Consider the following 23343-nt stretch of genomic DNA (forward strand, 5'->3'; position numbering starts at 1 on the left):
CCTTTTGAATATTTAGACTTTGTTTTACGTGGGTCTTTATGTTTTTGTTTATGGGTAGGATTGGAAGTGGGTAAAGTAATATACCCGAATTATTTGCAAAAATCTCCTAATTCCTTTTTCCCAATCATTTTTTGATTTTCTAATTGTCTTCTCAGTTTTAGGTCTGTTCATAACGCAAGACCTTCAGCACAGATTTCTGCTGAGAGTTCTCCAAGAGTATAAAGAGAGTAAGGAATTATTCCCCCATGTTTATTTTTTAGCCGTGTTTTACCATTTCGGCGAACAGATGGGAAAGTCCAGCAATAAATTTTTTTTTCCAATGGTCAAACTTACTATCTTCCCTAGAAAGTAATCTGGAGTAAAACACATCTTTATACTATTTAAAATATGAAAGAGTTGGACATCTTAAATTTGAAAGTAAATCCTCAGATCTAGCTGATAAGAGGGTTGTACTTCCCACAAAGTGAAGTGTGATGATATAGATTAAAGTACTTACTGTATCTCCCTCAGTAACTAAATTTTCTAGGACTTGTCCGTGTCCAATTTCAGTTTTGACTTCCCATTGCTTGGTGGCATTTAAAATTTGATATTTAGCTTTTTTTTCCATATGGAAATCCCACCAGCTTCTGAGCCATCCTGTGAAACCACATATAATGGCTTTGGCAATCTCATGGGCTTTATTCCCACTTGCTTTACAAGCGGTGGCATACATGGTTATATGTTTCATGAGATCAAGGATTTGGTTTTTAGACATGCCATCTATATTTCAATTTATTATAGATCTTTCTCCCATAATCAATTCGATTAATATCTAAGCTCTCTGGTTTAAAAGCTTCTTCTATTTATGTTATTTCTTTATTTGTAATATTTTGGTTTTTTTGAAGAACTTGTACATTTCCACTTTTTTCTCCTTTAGCATCTATGTTTGATTTTTCGAGCCTTTTACCAATTCATCCAACAATTTTTTGTTATCTTCTTGATTCCTTGCAAGCTAAACTTTCCTGCAGCTACACATGGTGGTGGTTTAAATAAGACTGCTTCTTTATCATTTTCCTCATTCTTCTCTTGTTGTTGAGGCTTTATTTTATTTAGAACATTTTTTATTCTATTAGTTTGCTTCCCTATAATCTGTAGGAAGATATTTGTATAATTATTCTGTTCTATTATATGAGGTATTATCTCAAGTTTAGCCATATGATTATCAGATTCTTTAGGCCCATGTTTATAAGGTGAAGCTTTCACTTTATATCTTTTCCCTTTTAATTGTAAGCTCGATTCAGGAGGATAGATAGCTTCAATCGTTTCGGCTTTAACTGTATGATAAGTCTGAAAGGCGCTTTGAACTATATTTATATCAACTTCTGGATATTTGATTCCTTCCTTTTTAAGAATATATGTCAGCTATTTAAATAATTTTACATCTATTTTATGTTGTATCATGAATTTATTAAACTTTATATGAAAAATATTTTTCAATTCTTCTTTGAATTCTTGAAAAAACCAATCTCTTATTTGTTTGTTCTCATCAGAGAGGAAGTCCTTTTTAATCCAGTCCTTATCAATAATAAACTCATCTGGTTTTTGAAGTGTAAGAACTTCGAAATGAAATTCATAAAGGGTTGGTTCTTCGGTTTCAGTTTGGATTTCTTCTATGTCCTTCAAGAACAATCTTGTCATTATGAGCTTTTTCATAATCGGCTTCAGGAATAGAAGAAGTTGAAGTTCTAGGCGGAATTCTAGGAACGATATTTGAAATATTTAGCCTAGTTCTCCTAGAAGATGGAAACTGTATTTCTATTTCTCCATTGGGATATTCGATAATTTATTCCGGTTCCCTGTTTTCAGGAGCTGTTATCTAGGTTTCAGACTGAAGAGACCATCTTTCAGGTAATTTTACCTGTTTCCAAGATACGGACTTAGGTATAACAAGATTATATTTATCCATATTTGATTGAAAAAAGGTAGTTTGTCCTTTAGTATCTATTTGCTTGGACACAGAGTGTTCTTGACTTTATAGCAGATTCTATAAACGAATGCTAGATTTTGAGATTCAGAATTCATATCAAATCCTTGGGTTTTAAGGTTAAGGGTTAGAACTTTTAACAAATTTGGATCTGATAATGCTACCGAGAAATTAGGAAAGCAATTAAAGTATTTAGGTCCGTTGTAGAGAGTAGATTCAACGATCCCTAAAAGAGAGTCGTTAAACCTCCGGTGTCTGTTATCTCTTATGCAGAGTAAAACCAAATTATTTAAACCAGTTCTGGTTAGAGGTTTACAACTATCTGAACAAGACCAATATGAAGATAGTTAAATTCTTTCTTTTTATGCTCTTTTATCATTCTGGATGAAAGAAGTTGAAAATTGTCTTGGTTTTCCATTATAGAAATAATTTCTTCAATAGTTTATTAAGAAATAGTTTCTTCAGTGCAATCGCTATTTATGGTATTCATATATATATATATATATATATGAAAAAAGCTATTGTCAGCCCATGGGCTCATAGAAAAGTGTAAGCCCAACAACCCAGATTAAATCTGGACCGATCCAATGATCACAATTGTATTTCGTAAGTGAATTTTAATTTTTTTTCTACTAATCCAAATTACTTGAAAATTGGAGCACTTAGTCTTCAAGAATAATCGAATCTAATAAAAATATCATAAAATTAATTCACATTAATTAAATTGAGCAAAATACCACTGAAACATTCTGGGGGTATTTTGGTCAATTTAGTTTATACAAATTATTTTTTGGATATTTTTATTAGGTACGCCTCGATGAAAAGAGTTTATGCTCTAAAAATATTAAAATTATATTACCGATATACAGTTCTGGCCGTCGGATTGACCCATATTCAATCTGGACCGTTGGGCTTTTACTATTCCATGAGCTAGTGGGCTCAACCTAGCATCTTCCTATATATATATATATATATGGAAAACACTACACAACACCTATAGGCGAAAATGAACAGTGATTTCGCCTACCCCCATCACCGTCCAAAGTTCATCGTGCGGTTACGATTGTTCGATAGTGTTTCATTTTTTATTTTTTTTTTAAAAATAATAATGACCTGAAATTTGGAGGGTGTATTCATTAAAAATAGGGGAATTTTCGAAAAATATAAAAAATATATTTTACATGAAAAATATTGACCAAAATACCCCAGAAACATTTTGGGGGTATTTTGGTCAATTTTATTTTTGCTTATATTTTTTTTTATATTTTTATTAGAAGCGCCTTAATAAGATGTACATACCCTCCAAATTTTAAGTCATTCTGATTTATATAAAAACAATGAAAAATAAAACGTTACCAGACATTCGTAACTGCGCAATGAAATTTGGACGGTGATGAGCGTAAGCAAAAATACTATTCATTTTCGCCTATAAACGTTGCGAAGACTTTATATATATATATATATATATATATATATATATATATATATATATATATATATATATATATATATATATATATATATATAAAACATGGGATTAGCCTACTAGCTCATATGAACATATGAGCCCAACGTCCCATATTGAATATGGGTCAATCTGACAATCATGGATGTCTGGTAGTATTTGAATTTTAATTTTTTTTCTACAAATTGAAATCACTTGAAATTTTAAATGTGTGTTCATAAAAAATAGGTGAATCTTCAAAAAATATCAAAAAACAATATTTTGTATGAAATAAATTGACCAAAATACCCTCGAAACGTTTCGAGGGGTATTTTGGTCATTTTTACAAATAAATTTTTTTATATTTTTATTAGGTGCGTTTTGGTGAGAAGAACACACGCCTAAAATTTCAAGTGATTTGGATATGTAAAGAAAAAAGCTAAAATTCAAACACTATCAAACATCTGTGATCGTCAGATCGGCCCAGATTCAATCTGGGACGTTGGGTTCATATGTTCATATGAGCTAGTGGGTCAATCTCATCTTTTTCCATATATATATATATATGGGAAAAGATCATGTCAGCCCACGGGCTGATAGCTACAATGTCAGCCAATGACCTAAATTGAATTTGGGCCGATCAGACGGTCACGACTTCATTTTGTGTTTGAATTTTCATTTTGTTTCTAAAGATCCAAATCACTTGAAATTTAGAGCGTATATTCTTCAAAAATATAATAATCTAATAAAAATATAAAAAAAAATAATTCATAAAATATAAATTGACCAAAATACCTCTAATATATTTTGGAGGTATTTTAAGTAATTTATATTTTACAAATTATTTTTTTTATATTTTTATTAGGTGCGTCTTGATGAGAAGAATGAACAACTAAAATTTCAAGTTATTTAGATTCGTAGAACAAAAAAATGAAAATTCAAATACGAAATGAGATTGTAACCGTCAGATCAGTCCACAATGAATCTGGATCATTGGCTGATATTGTTGCAGGTAACCCGTGGGCTGACAGAATCCACTCCGTTGTCTTTCGAAGGTTCAAAAAGCACCCCATGGAAGTTTGCTTATTCTAATTTTTAGGAAGCGTCTCTTGGTTTTTCTTTTTTTTCTTGCCTTTTCTCTCTCCTTTTTTTTCTTCTAATCTTAAACTCCTTTCTTTATAACCATGTCATTTTTCTCTCTCTAATCATATCCATTCTCTCTCTACTTGTTCCTTATTTTGCTCTCTAGATCCTCTCTTTCTACTCATCTCTTTTCCTTTGTAACTCCTTTCTCTAACTATGCTCTTCCTTTTCTAACTCCTCTCTAACAATACCCTTGCGCATTCTCTCTCTCTCAACCATGTCTTTTTCCTCTTAACTCCTTTTTCTAAACATGTCCTTTCTTTCTCTAACTCTTCTCTCTCTAATGGTGCCCTCTTAGCTCTTTTCTCTCTTTAAATATATCTTCCCTCTAATAGTTGTGCCTATCTTGCTTTATCTAAATCCTCTTTCTAATCATGCCTTTTGATGTCTACCTCACTCTTAGCTCCTTTTTCTTTCTAATTGCTTTCTCTAACAATGCCCATGTCCATTCTCTCTTTCTAACCATGTCTATTTCCTCTTAAACTCCTAACCATGTTCATTCTCCCATGGTGCCCTCTTTTAACTGCTTTCTCTCTCTCTCTCTGTAAATATGTCCTCTCTCTAATAGTGTGCTAGCTTCATTTTTTTTTTTGTTTTCTAAAGTTGTGTGCTAGCTTCATTCTCTTCCTAAATGCGTCTTTTCTTTGTATCTTTTCTCTCTCTAATCTCGTCTTCTCTATCCCTTTCCCTTTCTCTGCAAAGCCATGAAACCTAATCTTTGTAAAGCTTTGTTGGATCACCGTAAAGCACGAGATTCCAAAGAATCCCCAACTTTCAGTAACCAAAAGTGCCCGTAATTCTTTGCTTCCCAAGTATTTGTTGTTCTTACATCCTCTTTTGCGAACTTAAGCACAATACAATTGGGGTAGAAGTCTTTCGCTTTTTTTTTTCCCTGTAAAAATTGAACAAGAAAACCCATTAAAATATTAAAATCCCTAAAGCAAAGGTCAAAAGATTTTCTTCCCAAAATCTCAAGGTACAGATTGAGAGCAACAATGCACATGAATATGTTGGCTTTTACGAAGCAAAAACCCCAAGAGAACAAAGACCCCTCCATCACACAAATCCCGGACCCCATCCTTTACAAACTGCACCTCACCAATTGGAACAAAAATAAAATTACACCAAAAAATATGGAATGATTTAACAAATGAATACATGCTTTTCGGCCCCCTTTCTTCTCACCCGAAGCGTGTTGTTAGATTCCAGGCAACAAACCCACCAGAAAACAAGCATATAAGATTCCAGCAGCTCCATCAATTTTCAACACCTCAACCTTTTTTGTATCAGAGAGGTCAGATACAACCCCAATAAGCCAGACACTAAGAGCTTCACATTCCATACCCAATACTCTATACCCCAATGCTCGATACATGCAAGCCCATGTGTGTCGGATTCTGCCAAATAGCGCATCTCAAATTCCGGCAAGTCAAGTGTGTCACCTTGCATTTGTAGTTCTAAAGCTCCTCTCGTCCCTCTTGTGATTCAAGGCCCTGGTCTCAGACTCCCCGCTGCTTGGGTAGTCACTACCTATAGGGGATGAGGCATCCTCTAGTTTCAACGAGGCATTGGTCCTCGTGGTGGGGGGCCCACCAACCTCTCGGGAGTGGGACCCTCCGCTATGCGTGCCAGAGTAGGGACCACCGCTATGTCCCGAGGAGTGGGGTCCACCACTATACCCTTCGGGGAAGTCTGAGCTGTAGTCTGTGCTCCCAAAGGCCATGCGACGGAATCTGTTGATATCAACAGAGTACTGGGTGGAGTTGAACACAGTGCTCTGACCAGGCTTCACCCCATTGGTCAAGTCCGATATGTCTGAGTCGTTCTCTAGTGCCCTAACCACCTGAAAAACCACATGAAGGGCATTTTGGTAATGTGCTTCAGAAAGAACTTTCCCCTCTTTGGTGTTTCTCTTTTTGTATCTTCTAAGGGACCATTTAGGGAATTTATATAATTGAAATTTTTGTAATCCCTGTGTATTTTTAATGATCTGTAGTTGGAAAATTTTCTCCTTTCTATTTCTACTTTCTCAGCTCCTTCAAGAGGGTGGCCTTGGAATTTGCAGTTTGGTCTCTGCAAAGCCTATATATCCTCATCTTGATGAAAAATAAATTTGTTGGTAACTAGTTCTGTAGTTTTTCTCAATGAATTTTCTCCCATTTCCATGAAGTATGAGCTTTGGTAGTTTGCAGTTGAGTAAATTTTCCTCTTTGTGCCTAGTATCTCATCTCCTCCTATGGGCTGCTCAGAATGCAGCAAGGTAAATTTCTTCGTCACATCCATTTTCTCTATTAAATATATAGGAAAATATCATTTAAGGGGTCAAAACCCCTTACAAAATCATTAAATGGTTCCAAAGATCCCAATTAACATTAGAGGGTTTACTTTTAAATTTTCTATTCACTTTATTGAATAGATGAGGAAATATCATCTAAGGTGTTAAAGCCCCTTACAAATTATTGAAGGAGCCAAAGATCTCAATTAACATTAGCGGGTTTACTTTTTTATTTCCATTTCACTTAAGTACCTCCTAAAAAACTTCTCAAATTCCCAAATTGTCCCTATTGGTTGAGAAACATGGAAAAGCAAGGTGATTTCGGCAATTTAACCCACCATGAACAAGCAGGGGTATTCATGTCATATGAATGGGGCCTCTTAGATGATTTAAATTACTGAAATGCCTATGCTTGTTTAGGATTCCCAGACATGAATAGAGGTACTATGGGTAACTTTTGAAGTACTTGAGTGAAATAAAATTCAAAATTAATCTTCCAATATTAATTGAGATGTTATAACCCCTTGAGAGGATTTTATAAAGGGTTTCAACCCCCTTGATATTTGTTTGGTAATATGCATATGAACTGCTTTCATCACTAAGTACATTTTCTCCTCAGTTTATTTTCTCCTCTCCATCAAGGGGAGGTTTGGTAATTTGCAGAGAATTTCAGCTTCGAGAAGAGGTATTCGACAATTTGCAGTTAAGTGATGGTGTCTTTTTATTCTTATTTGGGGAGGTAGGAATAGTCTTCTTTATTGATTCTAATTAGAGAGAAGGCGCACAGGAAAAGTTAATAGGTCTATTTACTTTGACAAGGGCATCATCGTAAGGGAGGACTCATCATGCACTGGTATTTGAGTGTTTTTGATCTTTTCCTTCTTAAATCACTTATTACCGATAGAAATCCTCCAAATATACACATAATAATAAAATAAATATAGGGGGTTCTCCATATTTAATGACCGGTTACAGAAATAGAAAATTTCAAATACAGTGAAATATTACCACCAAAAGGATTGACTGCTGCTTGTAATTAATGAAAGACACACACACACACACACACAAGGACAAAGCGAAAGAGGGACAGGATATGCTATCAAATGTGAGGTATATGGTATCTTACACTGCATGTTTCCAAAATAGAGATTTATAGACAATAGTGATCACCCAGGCGAGTAACCTATGGTTTGCCATTGTCGAAGCCAAGAAAGGCACTATCATTTATAACCATCAAATATTGCAAATGGACAGTTAAGATGTTATGACGAACACTTAGTATGGTAAATCCTACATGGTATCACCATATACGTCTCCAGTGTGTGTGCATGTGTAGAGAGATAGAGAGAGATCCAAAGCTTACCTGAGCCATGCGAGGCCGTTTTGGAGCCGAATGGCGAACACAAGCAGCAGCGGCCTCAATCATGCGAAACATATTACTTCCCACAAAGTTTTGCTCAAGCCTGGGGTCAGCCAACTCTTCAAAATTTCCAGTGTCAATAGCCTGGCTCAGCAGCGGTCGAGCCTACAGAGTTTACAGTCACAAGTGTAAACATATCTGAATCACCAACATATTCAGGAACCAACAGATCATGCACTAGAAAACGAGTTACCAAATAAAGAACACCAACAAAGAGACTTGAATACATGTTAAAAGAGACATCGAGGAGTTTTCAGCTATCCAGAGATCTCATTCAAGAGTCAACAATGGGGCTGATCACAAGCCCAAAATGGGTTTTGTAGGGTGGGTTTGAGTATAGAGATACCATCCCTGGTCATAATAGTACAACTGTTATGGTTTTCTGGCATTGTACTATTAATCATCATTGGAAGTTACTCAAAGAAATCATAGAGAATGATATAATCAACTAAAATGGGGTGCATACAAAGAAATGCACAGCTCCAAAAGAATAGCTACCCAAACTAAACATGAAAATTATGAGGTTTTCCTTTCCACAGTTACAGGAGTTCCGTTGGGACGGGAAGATGTTCTAACAATAAAAACAACCATATACAACTTTCTTGCACACATTCGTTGCAGCTCTAATTTCATATTGCGATACACAAACATCAATGCAGAACCTAAATTTGTTGCACATAATAGCCGCTGCAACGTTACTTTGATACAAGATAAATAATTTGAATGTTTTATGTTGGAAGGACATATATGGCATAGTCGTACTATTGACATTAAAAATCTTTTAAATATCATAGATCTAACCATTGTAAAATGCCACTTGTACTTACTCTACCAGTTTAGATTGAAATCAAGTAAACAACAACCCAAAATGCATGCACAAGTAAAAGGCTAGTTATTGTTATATTGCAGAGCACAAAGAAGGCCAGGGACTGCAAAGTCCAAACTTTCTCAGCTACTGCTTACCCATTCTACTAAACTCTCATCTCCAAGAGGTTGAGATGTGTCAACAGGTTTTCGACCAGTTATAAGCTCCAAAAGCACAACCCCAAAAGAGAAGACATCGGACCTGTCAGTCAACTTGCCACTGGATGCATATTCCGGTGCCATATATCTGAAAAGCAGGAATCCTAGTATAAGACTGAAAACTTGAACTGATCTTTAATTTTACAGAAAAGGCTTTTAAGGATTTCTTTTGAAGTGAAAGAATACCATAATTAGACTGTTAATGTTTTACATTACACAGCTAGGACACCACAGTTCTTTTTCAATAATGGGTGGTGGAGATTAACCTCAGTACCTGATGAAGAACACCAAACAGGAATTGCTTAATCTCCACCAACCATTGTCAAGCACTGAGAGAGGATGATCTGGATGTGTACCATATATATACCACACACAGACGGTGTACACCAGGTATATCAATGGAACTGAATTTGTTGAGTGTGTGACCATTTCATCCATGCACATCCTTTAGTTATTAAAAAATAATAATAATAATAGCTAAAAATTTTATCCACACCACAGGTCAGTTGGTACGAGCTACATAGACCCAGGATGGCCAACTTAAAGATGAAACTAAGTCATATAAGGCAAAAAACCTACCCAAATGTCCCCATAACACGAGTTGATACATGAGTGTAAGTATCATTGGTTAACTTTGCAAGCCCGAAATCTGCAACCTGCAACACATATCAAAAAATAAGGGTACACATATTCAGTGAAGTAAAATAACAAGTTCTTTTCATAAGAAAGAGCATGAAGCCTAGTCATTATAAAAGGCTTCAGGAGAGTTTGTTCGTTTGGTTCAGTTGTTAGAAGTGAGGGCTGTAGCACTATGGTCAATTCAGTTCACCCACCAAAAAGAGAAACCTACTAGGGTTGACGCATTGGATTTCAAAGTCGTTTCTACCAGAAAATTGGGCCAAATTTTGTTCCAAAAAATTTCAACGGAATGAGGAAATTTACCAGAAGTTAAAAATTCGAGCAGATTATGTTGAATAGTCAAATCAGATTTCAGGAAGGAAAATGGAACATTTTTCTATACCAAAAACCACAAACAGAAAGGAAAATTATAAAATTAAAATGTGTTAATTGATGTCATTCGGATGCCATCTATTAGCTCTACTTTTATTTCTATCCTTGGTTAAAATCTTAAACAATGAGCACAACTTTTTAGTGGAGTAAGAGAAACAAAAAAAATGGAATTCCTTTTCATTGGCCAAGTAAATAAAGTCAATTCAAGAGGAAAAAATAGCATAAATATACATGCCTGAGCTTCAAAAGAATTATCCAATAGTATGTTTGCCGACTTAATATCTCTATGGATGATTCGGGGATGGCCTGATAAAAACCACAGAGAGACGAAATAACTTATTATTAAGAGCCACATGTATTCTTCAGGTAGGCAGCCTCTACTAACTAAAGAACTAGATGTGTGTGCAGGTGTGCATGTTGTATTGTGTCTTGTGTGTGTAGTTCCTTTTCTTTGAATACACAACCAACTATAGATGATCAAGTGATATGGAGCATTACAGTCTTCATGTAGATATGCTAATCCGCGAGCAGCACCAAGTGCTATCTTGACTCTTATTCCCCAACTCATGACAGGTTGTCCTCTTCCTAGAAATAACAGCCAACCCACATTCAGACATAATAGATATCCAAGACAAGGCGAAACAAGTTAAATAAAATAGGGAAATTTTTAATCACTAAACAAATTAGGGAAACTATATTACAATCCAATGCAATATGGCATAATCACAGTTTATTGGGATCATCGTCATCCAATGAATGATGAATACCACCTGGACAACAGGACTTCATGCCAATGGTGTCTCCCACCCTCCCCATCATTACCCACGGTTCTGGTGGATGGTGAAGACCCCAATGACCATGGTTTTCTTATAACCCATTGGGTTACAGTATACTTTGCAATAATCAAGGCAATGAGAACAAAATTCACTCCCAAAACCACAGCTAGTATGACTATTTCTATTTCCCAAAAGCACAAAATACTATGCTTTGCATTTACTCATCCAAAGCAAAAAGACAATCTTACCATGCAGATGATACTCAAGAGTATTGTTTGGAACAAATTCATAGACAAGCAACCTGTGGTGCTCAGCTATACAGTAACCCACAAGAGAAACCAGGTGGCGGTGGTGAACCCTACTGATGATTTCAACTTCAGCCCTAAATTCTCTCTCTCCCTGTCCACCCCCAGCCTTGAGTTGTTTCACCGCTACTTCTCTCCCATCAGGAAGATGCCCCTTATAAACACACCCAAAACCACCTTCTCCAAGAAGATTATTTTGAGAAAACCCATTTGTGATCTCCACTAGCTCTTCATAAGTGAACCAAGATTTGGAATGACCCAAGCCCGATGGTTCAGGAGGTCCACCTTGTTGAAACCCATGTCCATTGTAGCCTGCATAGCCATTTCCTATTGGAGGAGGTGAAGGAGGGCGCTTAGCAGAGCCTAAGTCCGAGAAAGCAGAGTTTCCTACAGCAGGTGCTTGCCTATAGTAATAGCCATCTAGAGAGACAAAAGAATTGTATCAGCCTTATGCCCATAGCAATATACATCTAAAAGAGAATAACACCATCAGGCCTACAGAAAAAGCTCAACAACAATTTCAAGACAATGATAAAAAATAAGTGTGTGTTTTATATGCATGTGGAGTCCCTCTTGGTGCAATATAAGAGAACAAATGGGCATGCAACATATTAGTCATCTCATAACTATGATCTTGGCAGTTGGTTTATTGCACTTTATCTGCTTGATGAGCATTTATCAACTAGAGAACTTTTCTAAACTGCTATACTAGGATCCTAGTAAAATAATTTTCTTGAAAAAGATGATTCAAGCACTGCAGCTCATGAAGTGGCAGTTGAAACCCATTCATAATTAAGAACTCCTATGAACACCACATTTATAAATAGATTAAAAAACTACAAAAAAAAAAGCACAAAGACAAACTGGGAGACAGAACGAGGAAAAAATAAAACACGCTGCTGCTTCTCAAATATAGATTAACCTACAACAACTAATCAAATTACTAGGTCTAATTCATAAATGTGCCAATAAGACAAGCAAAATGAGCTAGAACAGAGCATTGCAATCCATAGACCTAATATAGATATCCAAATTTTATGAAAATTAAAATAGGTCCTTTCATTTCCTTTTTTGCTCTTTCAGATAAGTAAATATTCACTCTTCAAGTGAAAGAAACACACACCAAATTTCACTCAAAAGTACAAACAAACAAAGAATGAAAGACCTATACAACAAAAGGGAAAACAAAAAGAAAGAAAGGGCAAACCAAACAAGAGAAAGAAAGGAAATTTGCCTCTTTACCTGATTTAACGGAGAAACTCCCAGGCGAAGGCCTGTAGGGATCAGCCAAACCATCAGCCCTCCTCTTCCTCTTCCTTGTAAACATGAACAGCACCGCAATCAAGCCTATCAAAACCACTCCAGCAACAGCTATCCCCACGGCCCCATTCTTCCCAATTCCACCACCGGACCCTGAACCTGTTTCAGTCACACCATGCCAAGAGGAGGGGGGGCTAGTGGATGGTGCTTTGGTCGATGTTTGAGATGGAGGAGAGGTAGAATTGGAAGGAACAGAACGATCGGGGGAACTAGGTGTTGGTGTAACTGGGCTTGAACCTCCACTTGGGGGGGGCACAATGGGGGGGGTTAAATTCGGAGGTGAGTCTGTTTTCGGTGTCCCTTCTGAAGGGGGCGGAGACGTAATTTGAGGGGGCGAAGAGGAGTCAGGAGGAGGCAAACGATCAGAAGGGGGACGAGGAGATATAATATTAGAAGGTGGAGGACTCGATGAAGTAACAGGATGAGGAGGTGATTTGCTCGAATGGGTTGGAGGTGATTCTTTCTTAGGTGGAGGAGGGACAGAGGAGGGAGGAGAGAGAGAGGAAGGGGGGGGATTGGCTGAAGGTGGAGAATTCGAAATTGATGGAGGGGATCCAGGCAAAGGCGAACTGGGCGTTGGCGGCGGTGAGGGGTTGGAAGTAAGGGGAGGGTCACTAGTTGGAGGAGAAGAATTTGGTGGTGTTTGAGAGGGTGGGGTGGGGGGACTTTCTGGCGGGTTTTGGCCAGAACCTGGTGGTGAGGGAGGGCTTTCTGGGGGGTTGTTGCCGGAATTCGGTGAAGGAGGAGGGGGATTATGGCTGGATTGAGGGGGAGGAGGGAGGGGGGGAGAAGGGAGTGTTGGAGAGAGAGAAGGAGGGGGTGAAGAGGCTTGGGTAAGAGGAGGGCTTGGAGGAGGAGAACCAGTTGAGGTTGAATTACCAGATGATGGGGAACTAGGAGCTGGAGCTGAATTAGACATTTTGCTCCCTGTATGATTCAATTTGCTTATGGGGGGGATTTGTTTCTTTTGTTTTGAGCTGGGTTTCCCCTGAGATGTTTTCTCCAGATCCAAAATCCGCTATTTGGTTCCTTTAGTTTCGAGCTGGTTTTCCTATGGGTTTTTCTCTCTGGATCCAAACCAAGAATTCCAATTTCAGTAAATCAAGCAAATTTTTCTCAATTATGGGAGTGGGAAGAAAAAACAGAGCCAGACATAAAACTCCCCTCCAAATTTCCAATCTCGATTTGTAAATGTTGCAAACGCAAAGATAGAAAAAATGCCAACATCTCAAGCCCTAAATCCCTCCATTCAGATATCAAAAAACCCAAAGGTTTCAGTTATGTTCTCTGGCTTCTGATAAAACAATCAAAATGTCGAATTTCCTCTGTAATTTCCAGCAACACCCAGACGGCAATCCCCTAAAAGATCAAGTTTTGATGTCTAATTCTACAAAAAAAAACAGTAAGAGAGAGAAAGAGATGGAAAAAGAGAGAAAGAGGGAGTTTTAGCAAAATGAATACCAGACCTCCTTTCCTCCGACGCAAAAGGCCCCATTTTGAAATGGGGTGGAGCTAAATTGCCTGAATACAGGAGTCCTTCTTCGCCATCGACCCTAGTGAGAGAAAGAAGAGAGAGAGAAGGCTTTGAACAATGAAGCCTACCCTGTAAAATGTAAATGCATAAAAGAGGAAAACCAAAAAAAAAAAGCCTACGTGTTAGGAGGGTTTATAGTTTGATTATTCTTTTTACTAATAATAAACTCCTCAAACCGTTTCTCTAATAAATTATCAAACTCCTCCAAATTTGGCGGATCCGCGAAATTTGTCTGAATATCAAATACAAAAGCCGGGCTTCAATCCCCGCCAGACCTTCGAGAATTTCATTAACCTTCAAATAAACGGCTTTTTTCTCTTTCTATGTGTATTTTATTAACTCTGTTAAATTAAATATTATGTTAAGGGAAAAGTTTATATAGAGCCGAGGCTCTAAACAATCAAATTGGAACGCATCTCAAAATTTTTACTAAAAAAGATTGTTTTGATGCTCAAAAATCTTTAAATTGATCATCTCAAAATGACGATGCATAGACATGAGAAAAAAAAAATAGATTTCAAAATTTGAAAATAGTACATCTTGTAATGCATTTTTTTACCATCAATTTTTAAGATTTTTGAGTTTTTGTAGATTTGTTCGATCTACATTTCTTTTTAAAACTTGAAATTTTACAATTAAAGATAAAAATATATTTTAAAGCTATCACAAAGATTTTCATTATTGAAACCGCGACGAAGGTGAGAGCCTCGAATCTAAACAAAACGCACCCTAAATTAAATATTCAATTATTCTCCTTTAACTTTTAAACCAAACGATAAGAAATAGGATTTACTCAAAATTTTAGCTTTTCAAATTGCCCCTTTCTTGGTTTTGTGCTCCTATCTTTGGTTCCATGGATATGCCCTCTGCTTTTGCAAAAGTATCGAAAGCACCCATATTCTATTCATTAGCATTTTATTCCTTTGGTCAGGCTTTTCCTAAAGCAAATGAGTCAATAAACGTCCTTTTTTCTTTCACTTTCTTACGAAAAATATCTCCTTTGTTTCGGCATTTGCTAAAGAGGAATGGGAAAATTACTTCTGAGTTTTAAAACACCATTCCTCTCTATTAAAATATTTATTGGATATACTATAAGGGAATGGTGGAAGGGTGCACAACTGCCTTTTCAATAGTTCAGATTAAACATGGACGCATCCGCATCCAATAGCCGTAAAAGAGTTTTATAATAATATTTATTTAAAATTTATATTATAAATATATTTTTAAATAATAACCTAAAAAAATAAAATAAAAATTATTTTGAATAAAATAGTTGACCAAAATCCGTTTAAATTATTTAAAGGGTATTGTGGTTAACTATTTTATTTAATATATTTTTATTGAGAAAGTTAGAAATAAGTCATGATTTATTTTTCAGATTTAAAAACGATCGAATATATTTCATATTTTATAATCAAGTTCGTTTTCTAGAAAATAAGCTATATTTCAATCTTGTCACTTTTTTATGCATCGGATTTAGCTGAAATTTAGTATATTAATTATTCTCACTATGATACAATTATAAAAAAAATTTAAAATAAATAAAACTATCAAACTACCCATGAGTAATACAAGAATAGTTTTGTAATTATATTTATTTTAATTTTTTTTAAAACGAGACAACTTATGTTTAAAAAAATGAGATTTGATGGTAAAATATAAACTATGTGAGACTACTTTTAATGTAAAAAATAAGAGAGTATTTATTTGTAAATTTTCTATTTTTATTTATGCACCACATAGAAATACAACTATACCCTACAATTTCAAATAAATATTTTTTAAAAATAAAATACAAAGATGATTCTAGGTTCATTGTAGGGTGCTTGCTCACCCTTCGAACGTCCACATGACATGGACGCCATACCATCCCTTACCAAAAAAAATAAGGATACCTAAAATAAGGATGTGAATGCGATACCATCCTTTGACTAAACATGAAAAGCATACCTAAAAAATAAGGGAAATATATCTCAATGTTCTCTCAAGCAATTAGGGCCACCTTTCCTCTTTGGTTCAAGACAGGAAATGTCAAAAGGCCAACCTGGAAGCAGATAATAATCCCATAAACATGGTATTTGTATGCCATGCTAGTCTATAAAGGCCTGGCCCTTGTCCGACCCGACCGTAATTGGGGTGAAAAGGCCATGACCTAGTCGTGGTTGTGGCCCTATTCAGGCCGCGCATAAAACAATCCGAAAATATATAGGGAAAAAAACTAAAGAAAAAATCAGGCAGGTTAGGGTTGGTCCGCCTGTTGTGGCCCTGACCCAACCCTCGGGCTCTGATGGCTCGGCCTGGGCCCGGCCCTGGTTTGTTAGGGTTGGGCACCTGGACAGCGCTTTGACTATATGGTAAGACGCCTTCATTAAAAACAAAAAAATTGTGATTTATTCACCAGTGTATTTGTTTAATTTTTTAGATTAACGATTAAACATTATGACCATTGTTTTTTAAAAAAAAAATCCTTGACTTCTAGAACAAAATAAAGGTTATGCTAAATACAATATTTAGTTTCCTATGACTTCTATAAACGAAAAAACAAATGTTGTGCTTATTTAGTTTATTATCCAATTTTACCGATTAGAGCAACTAAAATTTTATTGATTAGAACAACTTAATCTATATCTTTCTCATTTATTGCTGAAGAAGTTATGAGATCTCCACATGGCATCGGATGGTTTTATAAAAAGAAGCGCTCTAATCCTTGTACGATAATCATAGAATTATTATAAAAATCTTTAGATTTGTCATTTTCCTTTGTGTTTGTGCTGTTAGAGAGGTCCAATTACGAAGGTTGTTTTCGAAGATCTGTACCGCCTATCATTGGTTTAATTATTTTATCATTCTTTTTTGAGCGCGTGTATTTTGGAGAGTGAGAGGGTCGATGACTCCAATAAAACTGAAAATGTAAAAGGATATAATGCAACCCGATTTATTTTAAGAAAATGGTTTGATAGGGCCGCAGTTCTATCAAAATAACTAAAGCTTTGCGTCATAACTCATTGAAAATTGCAATTCAAGCATTCGATCATCTCGGCTTGAAATTTATGGATGTAAAAAAAATTGAGATTTCGAGCTCTAAAAATAATGTTTATAATAACAAAGTATCTAGATCATCCATTTCGTCTTAAAAATAAGTGTTTGCAAATATGTAAGGTTTGTGCCATTTTTTTAGTTTCAAAATTTTATTGTCGGTTATAGATATTGATTTTAAAGCCATCATGGTTTTAGATGAAGATTTGAAATGATGCTTTATTTTGTTTTCATAAAGCCTAAGTCTTATAGAAACCTATTTTAATTTAATAATTAATATACACAGAGAGAGGGAGATTACATGAGCAACAACAAAAAAAAAATTGGTTCATGCGTGCTGGACTGCATTTCTACATATGCAGTCTAAAAAATTTAAAGCATCCATCTTGAATATGGATGCAAGTAGGTAATCCATTTAAAAACAATGGAAACTAACAAGTTTCAAATGTTTTTTTACTGAAAACTATTATTTTTAGTTTTTAAAATTTATTTATTTTTTTATACTTATCTTTAAAAGTTAAATTTTAAAATCCAACTAAAAAATAAATTTTTACATATGAGCTCTTGGCCGCATAAAAACCGGGTACGGGAGGGAGGGCGGTTATGGGTGCGGTTTAAAATGTTGCCGTGTAGGGGAGGGGAGGGGAGCGTCGCGGGGGATGACATCTACCCTTGTTGACTACAAACGTGAGGAGAAGTCATTGGAAGAGAGGGAGAGAAAGGGTTGGAAAAATTGATCCAGTTTGAAAAAAGATAAGATGGGGATTATTAGTTTATTTGAAAGCTACGGGCAGCATTAGAATATGTTTCCCCTTGGAGCCAATCATGTTCCCTTTGACTTTTAAACACTTCTCATCTCTCCCATTCCAAGGGGAATGGGACTAATTGCCTCCCTTAGCTGGGTGCTACCCCCGCTCTTGAGGGAGGGAGTGGTGGGCGACATGCATGAGCAAATGCAAGTCTCCCACTCTTGTTTCAATGTATTCATTTTTATTATTGACACCCTCAATTAATAGCACTTTTAAAATATAACTCCTTAATCTATTTAAAATACGGATAAAGCTTGTATTCCCCACTAAATTATCCAAAAAAATAAAAAAAATTACAAGCACGGGGAGGGCGAGCATTAGCTATAGCCCTCTTCTACATCCTACATGCTCCATGTTGCAGGGAGAGAACGATTGATTTTAGATCATAACTAGCACCATTTCTTAGGATAAATAAATTTTGTATCTTTACGCTTACAAAACGTTTAAATGTGCTACAATATCGGCCGTGGGTTCATATCTAGCTTGGGCACGGAGCAAAAGACTTACATGTCCTAAAGACTTTTCCTAGCCCCATGTGTTTTTGGAGAGGCAAATTAGAAGCTCAAAACAGGCGGCCCATGATTCATACCAAGGTTTTAAAAAGTGTTTATTGATCCAAATGGTTCGTTTTGGATTGGGAACAGCCGAGGCCATACCGGTTGCTGTTAAATATCAAGAAACCATTTCCTGCTAAATATTGGGATCCTGGCAGTTCCCCATGAATAAGACAATTTTAGCTGGTTCTGTCCAGAATTGGCCTCACTTTTTTATAGTCATTATCGTCATCATATATTCTTTCTAACTAATTGGGATCGGTTACACGAATCTTGGTTTTTCATTCTGCTCTATAAAGGGCTATCATCAATGAGGCTACAAGTCCCCATATATTTTTCACTAACCCTAGCCATGTCCTTGTGCGTCTATGCTTTATTTTTTTTTAACGTTCCACTTGAACTAACTCGTACCTCCTAACAAATATTGTATTATGTATGTGTTGCAAATGGTCAGTTTACTTGAATCTATTTTCTCTCATCTTATCGCCTACTAATGCCACACCTAAATTTTTCATAATGTGTTCATTTTGAATTCTATGCCTTTTTGTCTTGCCACTCATCCAACTCAACATCATCATCTAAGCTACACACATTTTATGGATATGGTGTTTCTTGAATGCCCAACATTTTGTCCTATAAAGTAAAACTAGTTTCACGACTGTCTTGTAAAACTTGCCTTTCAACTTCATTAGTATGCGGCAATCACATAAACCTCATGTTGCACATCTCCACTTCCTCCACTCAACTCTAATTCTATATGTGATATATTCCTCAATTTTTCTATTTTCCTGGTTTATTGACCCAAGATATCAAAATTATACTCTTTTTGGTATTTTTTAAGCATCAATCTTAACTACTTCATCGTCTCTACTCTTATTTTGACTAAAGTTGTATTTCATATACTTTGTCGTAGTCTGACTAATTTTAAAACTTTTAGATTCTAAAGCTTCACTCCAAAGTTCTAACTTTCTATTGTTATCACTTAGAGTCTCATCAATTAAAACTATGCCGCCCTCGAAAACATGCACCATGGTATCTAGTTAAAAGTCGTTCATAAATATGACAAAAGAGGTGTAGGCTCAATGCTGACCCCTGATGTAGACCTATTGTCGTTGAAACCTCACTTGTCTCTCCACTAGTTGTTTGCATACCAGTTAGCGCTCCCTTGTATATATTTCTCACCAAGTCAATATAGTGTTTTGAGACATCTTTCTTTTCCAATACCTATCAAATCAAATCTTAAAGTACTCTACCATAAGCTTTATCTAGATCAATAAAGACTGTATCGGGGTCTTTATAAAAAAATCAAAATTTTTAATTTTTTTATGATCGTTTCACTGAGTCGGATCATTGAACCCGATCAAAAATCCAGATGAGCGACCCAAATCAACGATCCAATTTTAGAAACCTTGATCCATACAATCATAGTTGCAAGGAATATTCATACTTTTGCCTGAACTCGTAAATACCAACAAGGGGAAAAGTCATCTAAGGGGTCAAAAACCTTCACGAAATCATTTAATCGTAAAAAAAAATCTGAAAATTAACATCGAAAAGTTCACTTTTTAATTTCTATTTTACTTAGATAACTCTAAAAAAAAATAACTTTAAAGGTAAAAAATTGCATTTGTTCAATACTAGGAATCTTGAACATATAAGGGTATTTAAATAATTTGACCCAACTTGGACAAGCAAGTAGGAGTGACAATAGGTCGGGTAGCTCATCCCAGCCCTCAAAGACTAAGCCTTGGGTAACAATAACTGGCCTAGCCTGTGGGCCATGTCGAGCCTGGGCTAGGGCCATAGTAGGGTCAGTCCTAACTTTTGTTTCCCTTATTTTTTCTTTCTTTTTTTGATTCTATTTGGCTTGGTCTGGCCCTAATAGGGCCAAGGTTTATTCAACCCAGACCGAGCTAAGGTCAAGCATTCCCTATAGGGACCAGGGCTAGGGTTGTCCTATGCTCGGCTCATTTCGAGCCCCATAGTAGTGGTACTCCCATCATTTGGTTGGGTTGGGGCCTCTTAGTTTGGTCAAATTACTGAAACACCTTTATTTAATCAATATCCCCAATCCTGAACATGAGCAATTTGAGTATTTTTAAAAAAAAGTTTTGAGGAGATACTTGAGTAAAGTAAAATTAAAAAAAATACAAATCCCAAGTATTAATTGGAATCGTTTGAACCCCTTTGTAAGGAGTTTTGACTCCTTAAATTATTTCTTCCTGCCCATAATTTAATTTTCCATCAATCTTGTATGAGAACGGATTCCCAATTTTGTTTAAAGCATGGTTGTGGTTTCCATAAGGTTGCAAACAATCCAAATAATGTGCATTTTCAAATTTTATCATAACATATAACTTTGATGTAAAATGTTCTTAGGATTATCTCAAAATCTATTTTCATACTTAATTATAAAATTTTAAACTTAAAAAATAGTTAAAATCAAATAGATCTATAAACATATAAAAAACTTGAAAATGAACGGTCTAGATCATATGTTGTAAGATGCACTATTTATGGAACTCAAAATCCATTTTTTTCTTCATAGTCATACATCTCGATGTCGAGATGATCAATTAGAGGGTTTTTCAACATTAAAACAACATTTTTCAATGGATTTTTGAGGTGCATCCGTAGTTCTACATTGCAACCTTATATAAACTTTTTCCTTAAAACATTCCTCAACACTCACACGAGTTAACTGTGACTTCCTTTTCCACTTTTTATTTTTTCTGAATCATAGTTTGTCGAAGCCTCATCTGCTCCGTTTTATACAAGATCAAATATATTTGTACATCACTTTTGGAAAAGCAGCTAATCCACACTGTTCAACAAAAGAAAGAAAATTGTTGTGAGCTTGAGAAGTTGAGAGTTTTTTGTTGTATTCTGGCTATAAAAACTATCATGAGTTATTTATGAATAATATCTTCTTTAAACTTAGGAATTTTAGAAAGTGTGTCTTATTTGTAGAGAGATAAGTAGTGAGTTACCTATTCTATATTGAATAATCGAGTAAAAAAAAGCGTTCTTATATATATAGAGGTATACCTGGACTTGTGTCCTAACAATCAATAATAGAGAAAGCCCAAACAGAGCATGTGAAACAAGAGTACGTGCGGGTGCCTATTTGTCCACCAAAGGAAGACTTGGTATATTTCTTGTGTGCTATTGCCTTTTTGGTGTCCCACCTCTAAAAAGATGCAACTCTATGATTGCGATATTCGTGCATTTGTATTGGCAAGATAGTTAACAATCTTCTATTTTTTTGTATCCCGAGAATAAACTTGTTTACATAACTTAGATGCACATTGATTAATGCCAATAAAAGGCAAATATTGTCTTGTGATAGTGATCTAATCATGTTTGTAAACAAAGAGATTACATTCGCAAGATAGTTTATCAGTTGTCTATTCCCTTGTATTCCAAGGATAAACTTGTGAGGAGAACTTAGGTGCACACATATTCATATCAATAGGTCTTGTTATAGTGATATAATCGTGTTTCGAAACAAAAAGATTGAACTTCCTATTTTGGTTCAAAAGAAAAAAAATTATAAATCCCAAAAAAAGGAGAAATGAAATTTATCTTGATAATATAACTTGCCAATATTTAGAACTAATGAGGCAGAGCTGCTTTTTTTATTAACTGGTATCAAGATTATTGTCAACAATGGTCTGGTGATCCGATCCCTAGGGTGGCCGATCCACCCCCATTAATCTGGGTTTTAAAACTTTGAATAAAGCCAACCCAAAATGAAGAAACAAACCCGATGGCTTTAAGATTTGGATTGCCTCACTAGCTTCTCATTGGCCATTATACTTGCTTTCACCTATAATTTGAAAAGTTTTCTAAAATATATGGGATTGTATACGATAAGACTAATTATCTTTGTTATAAGGAGGTCACAATTGGCAATTATTGCTATCCATTAGATGTTATATTGGATAGTTCAAGTTTGAGAAGTCTTTTTTTGAACTTTAAATTTAGTCAACCACACACTCACAACCACTTGATTTGGAATCCGACAAACAAGAGTGATTATAACTTCCTTATATTAAAAGTAAAAGGTCTCTCTGATTACTGTTCCAAAATGTATTTGATTACATTTCCAAAATGCATTATAAAAAAAAAAAAAGAAAAAGAAAATATAATTTACATTCAGACAAAAAAAAGAAAAAAAAGGTGTGGTTTGTAAAGAGCTGAGACTCTAAATAATCAAAATAAAACGCATTCAAATAGTGTCTAAACAATCAAATAAATCTCGCAATCTTTTTTTTGTTTGAATATTAATAAAAGAAAAAAGTTTATACAAGGTTGTAACCGTAAAATGTAGTATTAAAGATGCATCTAAGAAAATCCATCGAAAAAAGTTATTTTAATGTCGAAAATCCCTCTAATCGATCATCTCGATATCGAGATGTATGAATATAATATATAAATATAGAATTTTTTTTTTTTTTTATTTCAAAAAATAGTTTATCTTGTAATATATTATATATACCATTTATTTTTTATTTTTTTCATATATTTATAGATCTACTTGTTTTTAACTGTTTTTTAATTTAAAATTTTATATGGAGAGATGAGAATAGATTTTTAGATAATCTTAAGAATTTATAGACCAAAATTACATCTTACGATGAAATTTGGAAGTGTGTATGAATTGGATTGTTCCCAACCTTATACAAACCACCCTCTTCATAAAATCCCGAGTCATGAGACAAATTTTC

At 35.2% G+C, this 23343-nt stretch overlaps 1 protein-coding gene across 2 annotated transcripts; it reads right to left on the reverse strand.

Moving 5' to 3' along the window:
- Window positions 1-5482: 5482 nt before the first annotated feature.
- Window positions 5483-14482, reverse strand: LOC18434876 (proline-rich receptor-like protein kinase PERK13). Of its 2 annotated transcripts, XM_006844938.4 has the most exons (9): window positions 14147-14482; window positions 12603-13747; window positions 11304-11780; window positions 10778-10864; window positions 10515-10585; window positions 9848-9924; window positions 9209-9356; window positions 8189-8350; window positions 5483-6393 (listed from the first exon to the last, which is right to left on the reverse strand). In XM_006844938.4, exons 2-9 carry the CDS (start codon window positions 13597-13599, stop codon window positions 5989-5991), a joined length of 2424 nt encoding a protein of 807 aa, XP_006845001.1. In that variant the 5' UTR covers window positions 13600-13747; window positions 14147-14482; the 3' UTR covers window positions 5483-5988. The 2 variants fall into 2 exon arrangements, with proteins under 2 accessions (XP_006845001.1, XP_020523196.1); XM_020667537.2 differs by lacking the exon at window positions 14147-14482 and having other exon boundaries at window positions 12603-13923.
- Between the last annotated feature and the right edge of the window lie 8861 nt (window positions 14483-23343).

This window comes from Amborella trichopoda, chromosome 1, assembly GCF_054954075.1.
Source record: "Amborella trichopoda isolate Santa Cruz 75 chromosome 1, AtrichopodaSantaCruz75HAP2 v2.0, whole genome shotgun sequence".
NCBI lineage: Eukaryota > Viridiplantae > Streptophyta > Magnoliopsida > Amborellales > Amborellaceae > Amborella > Amborella trichopoda.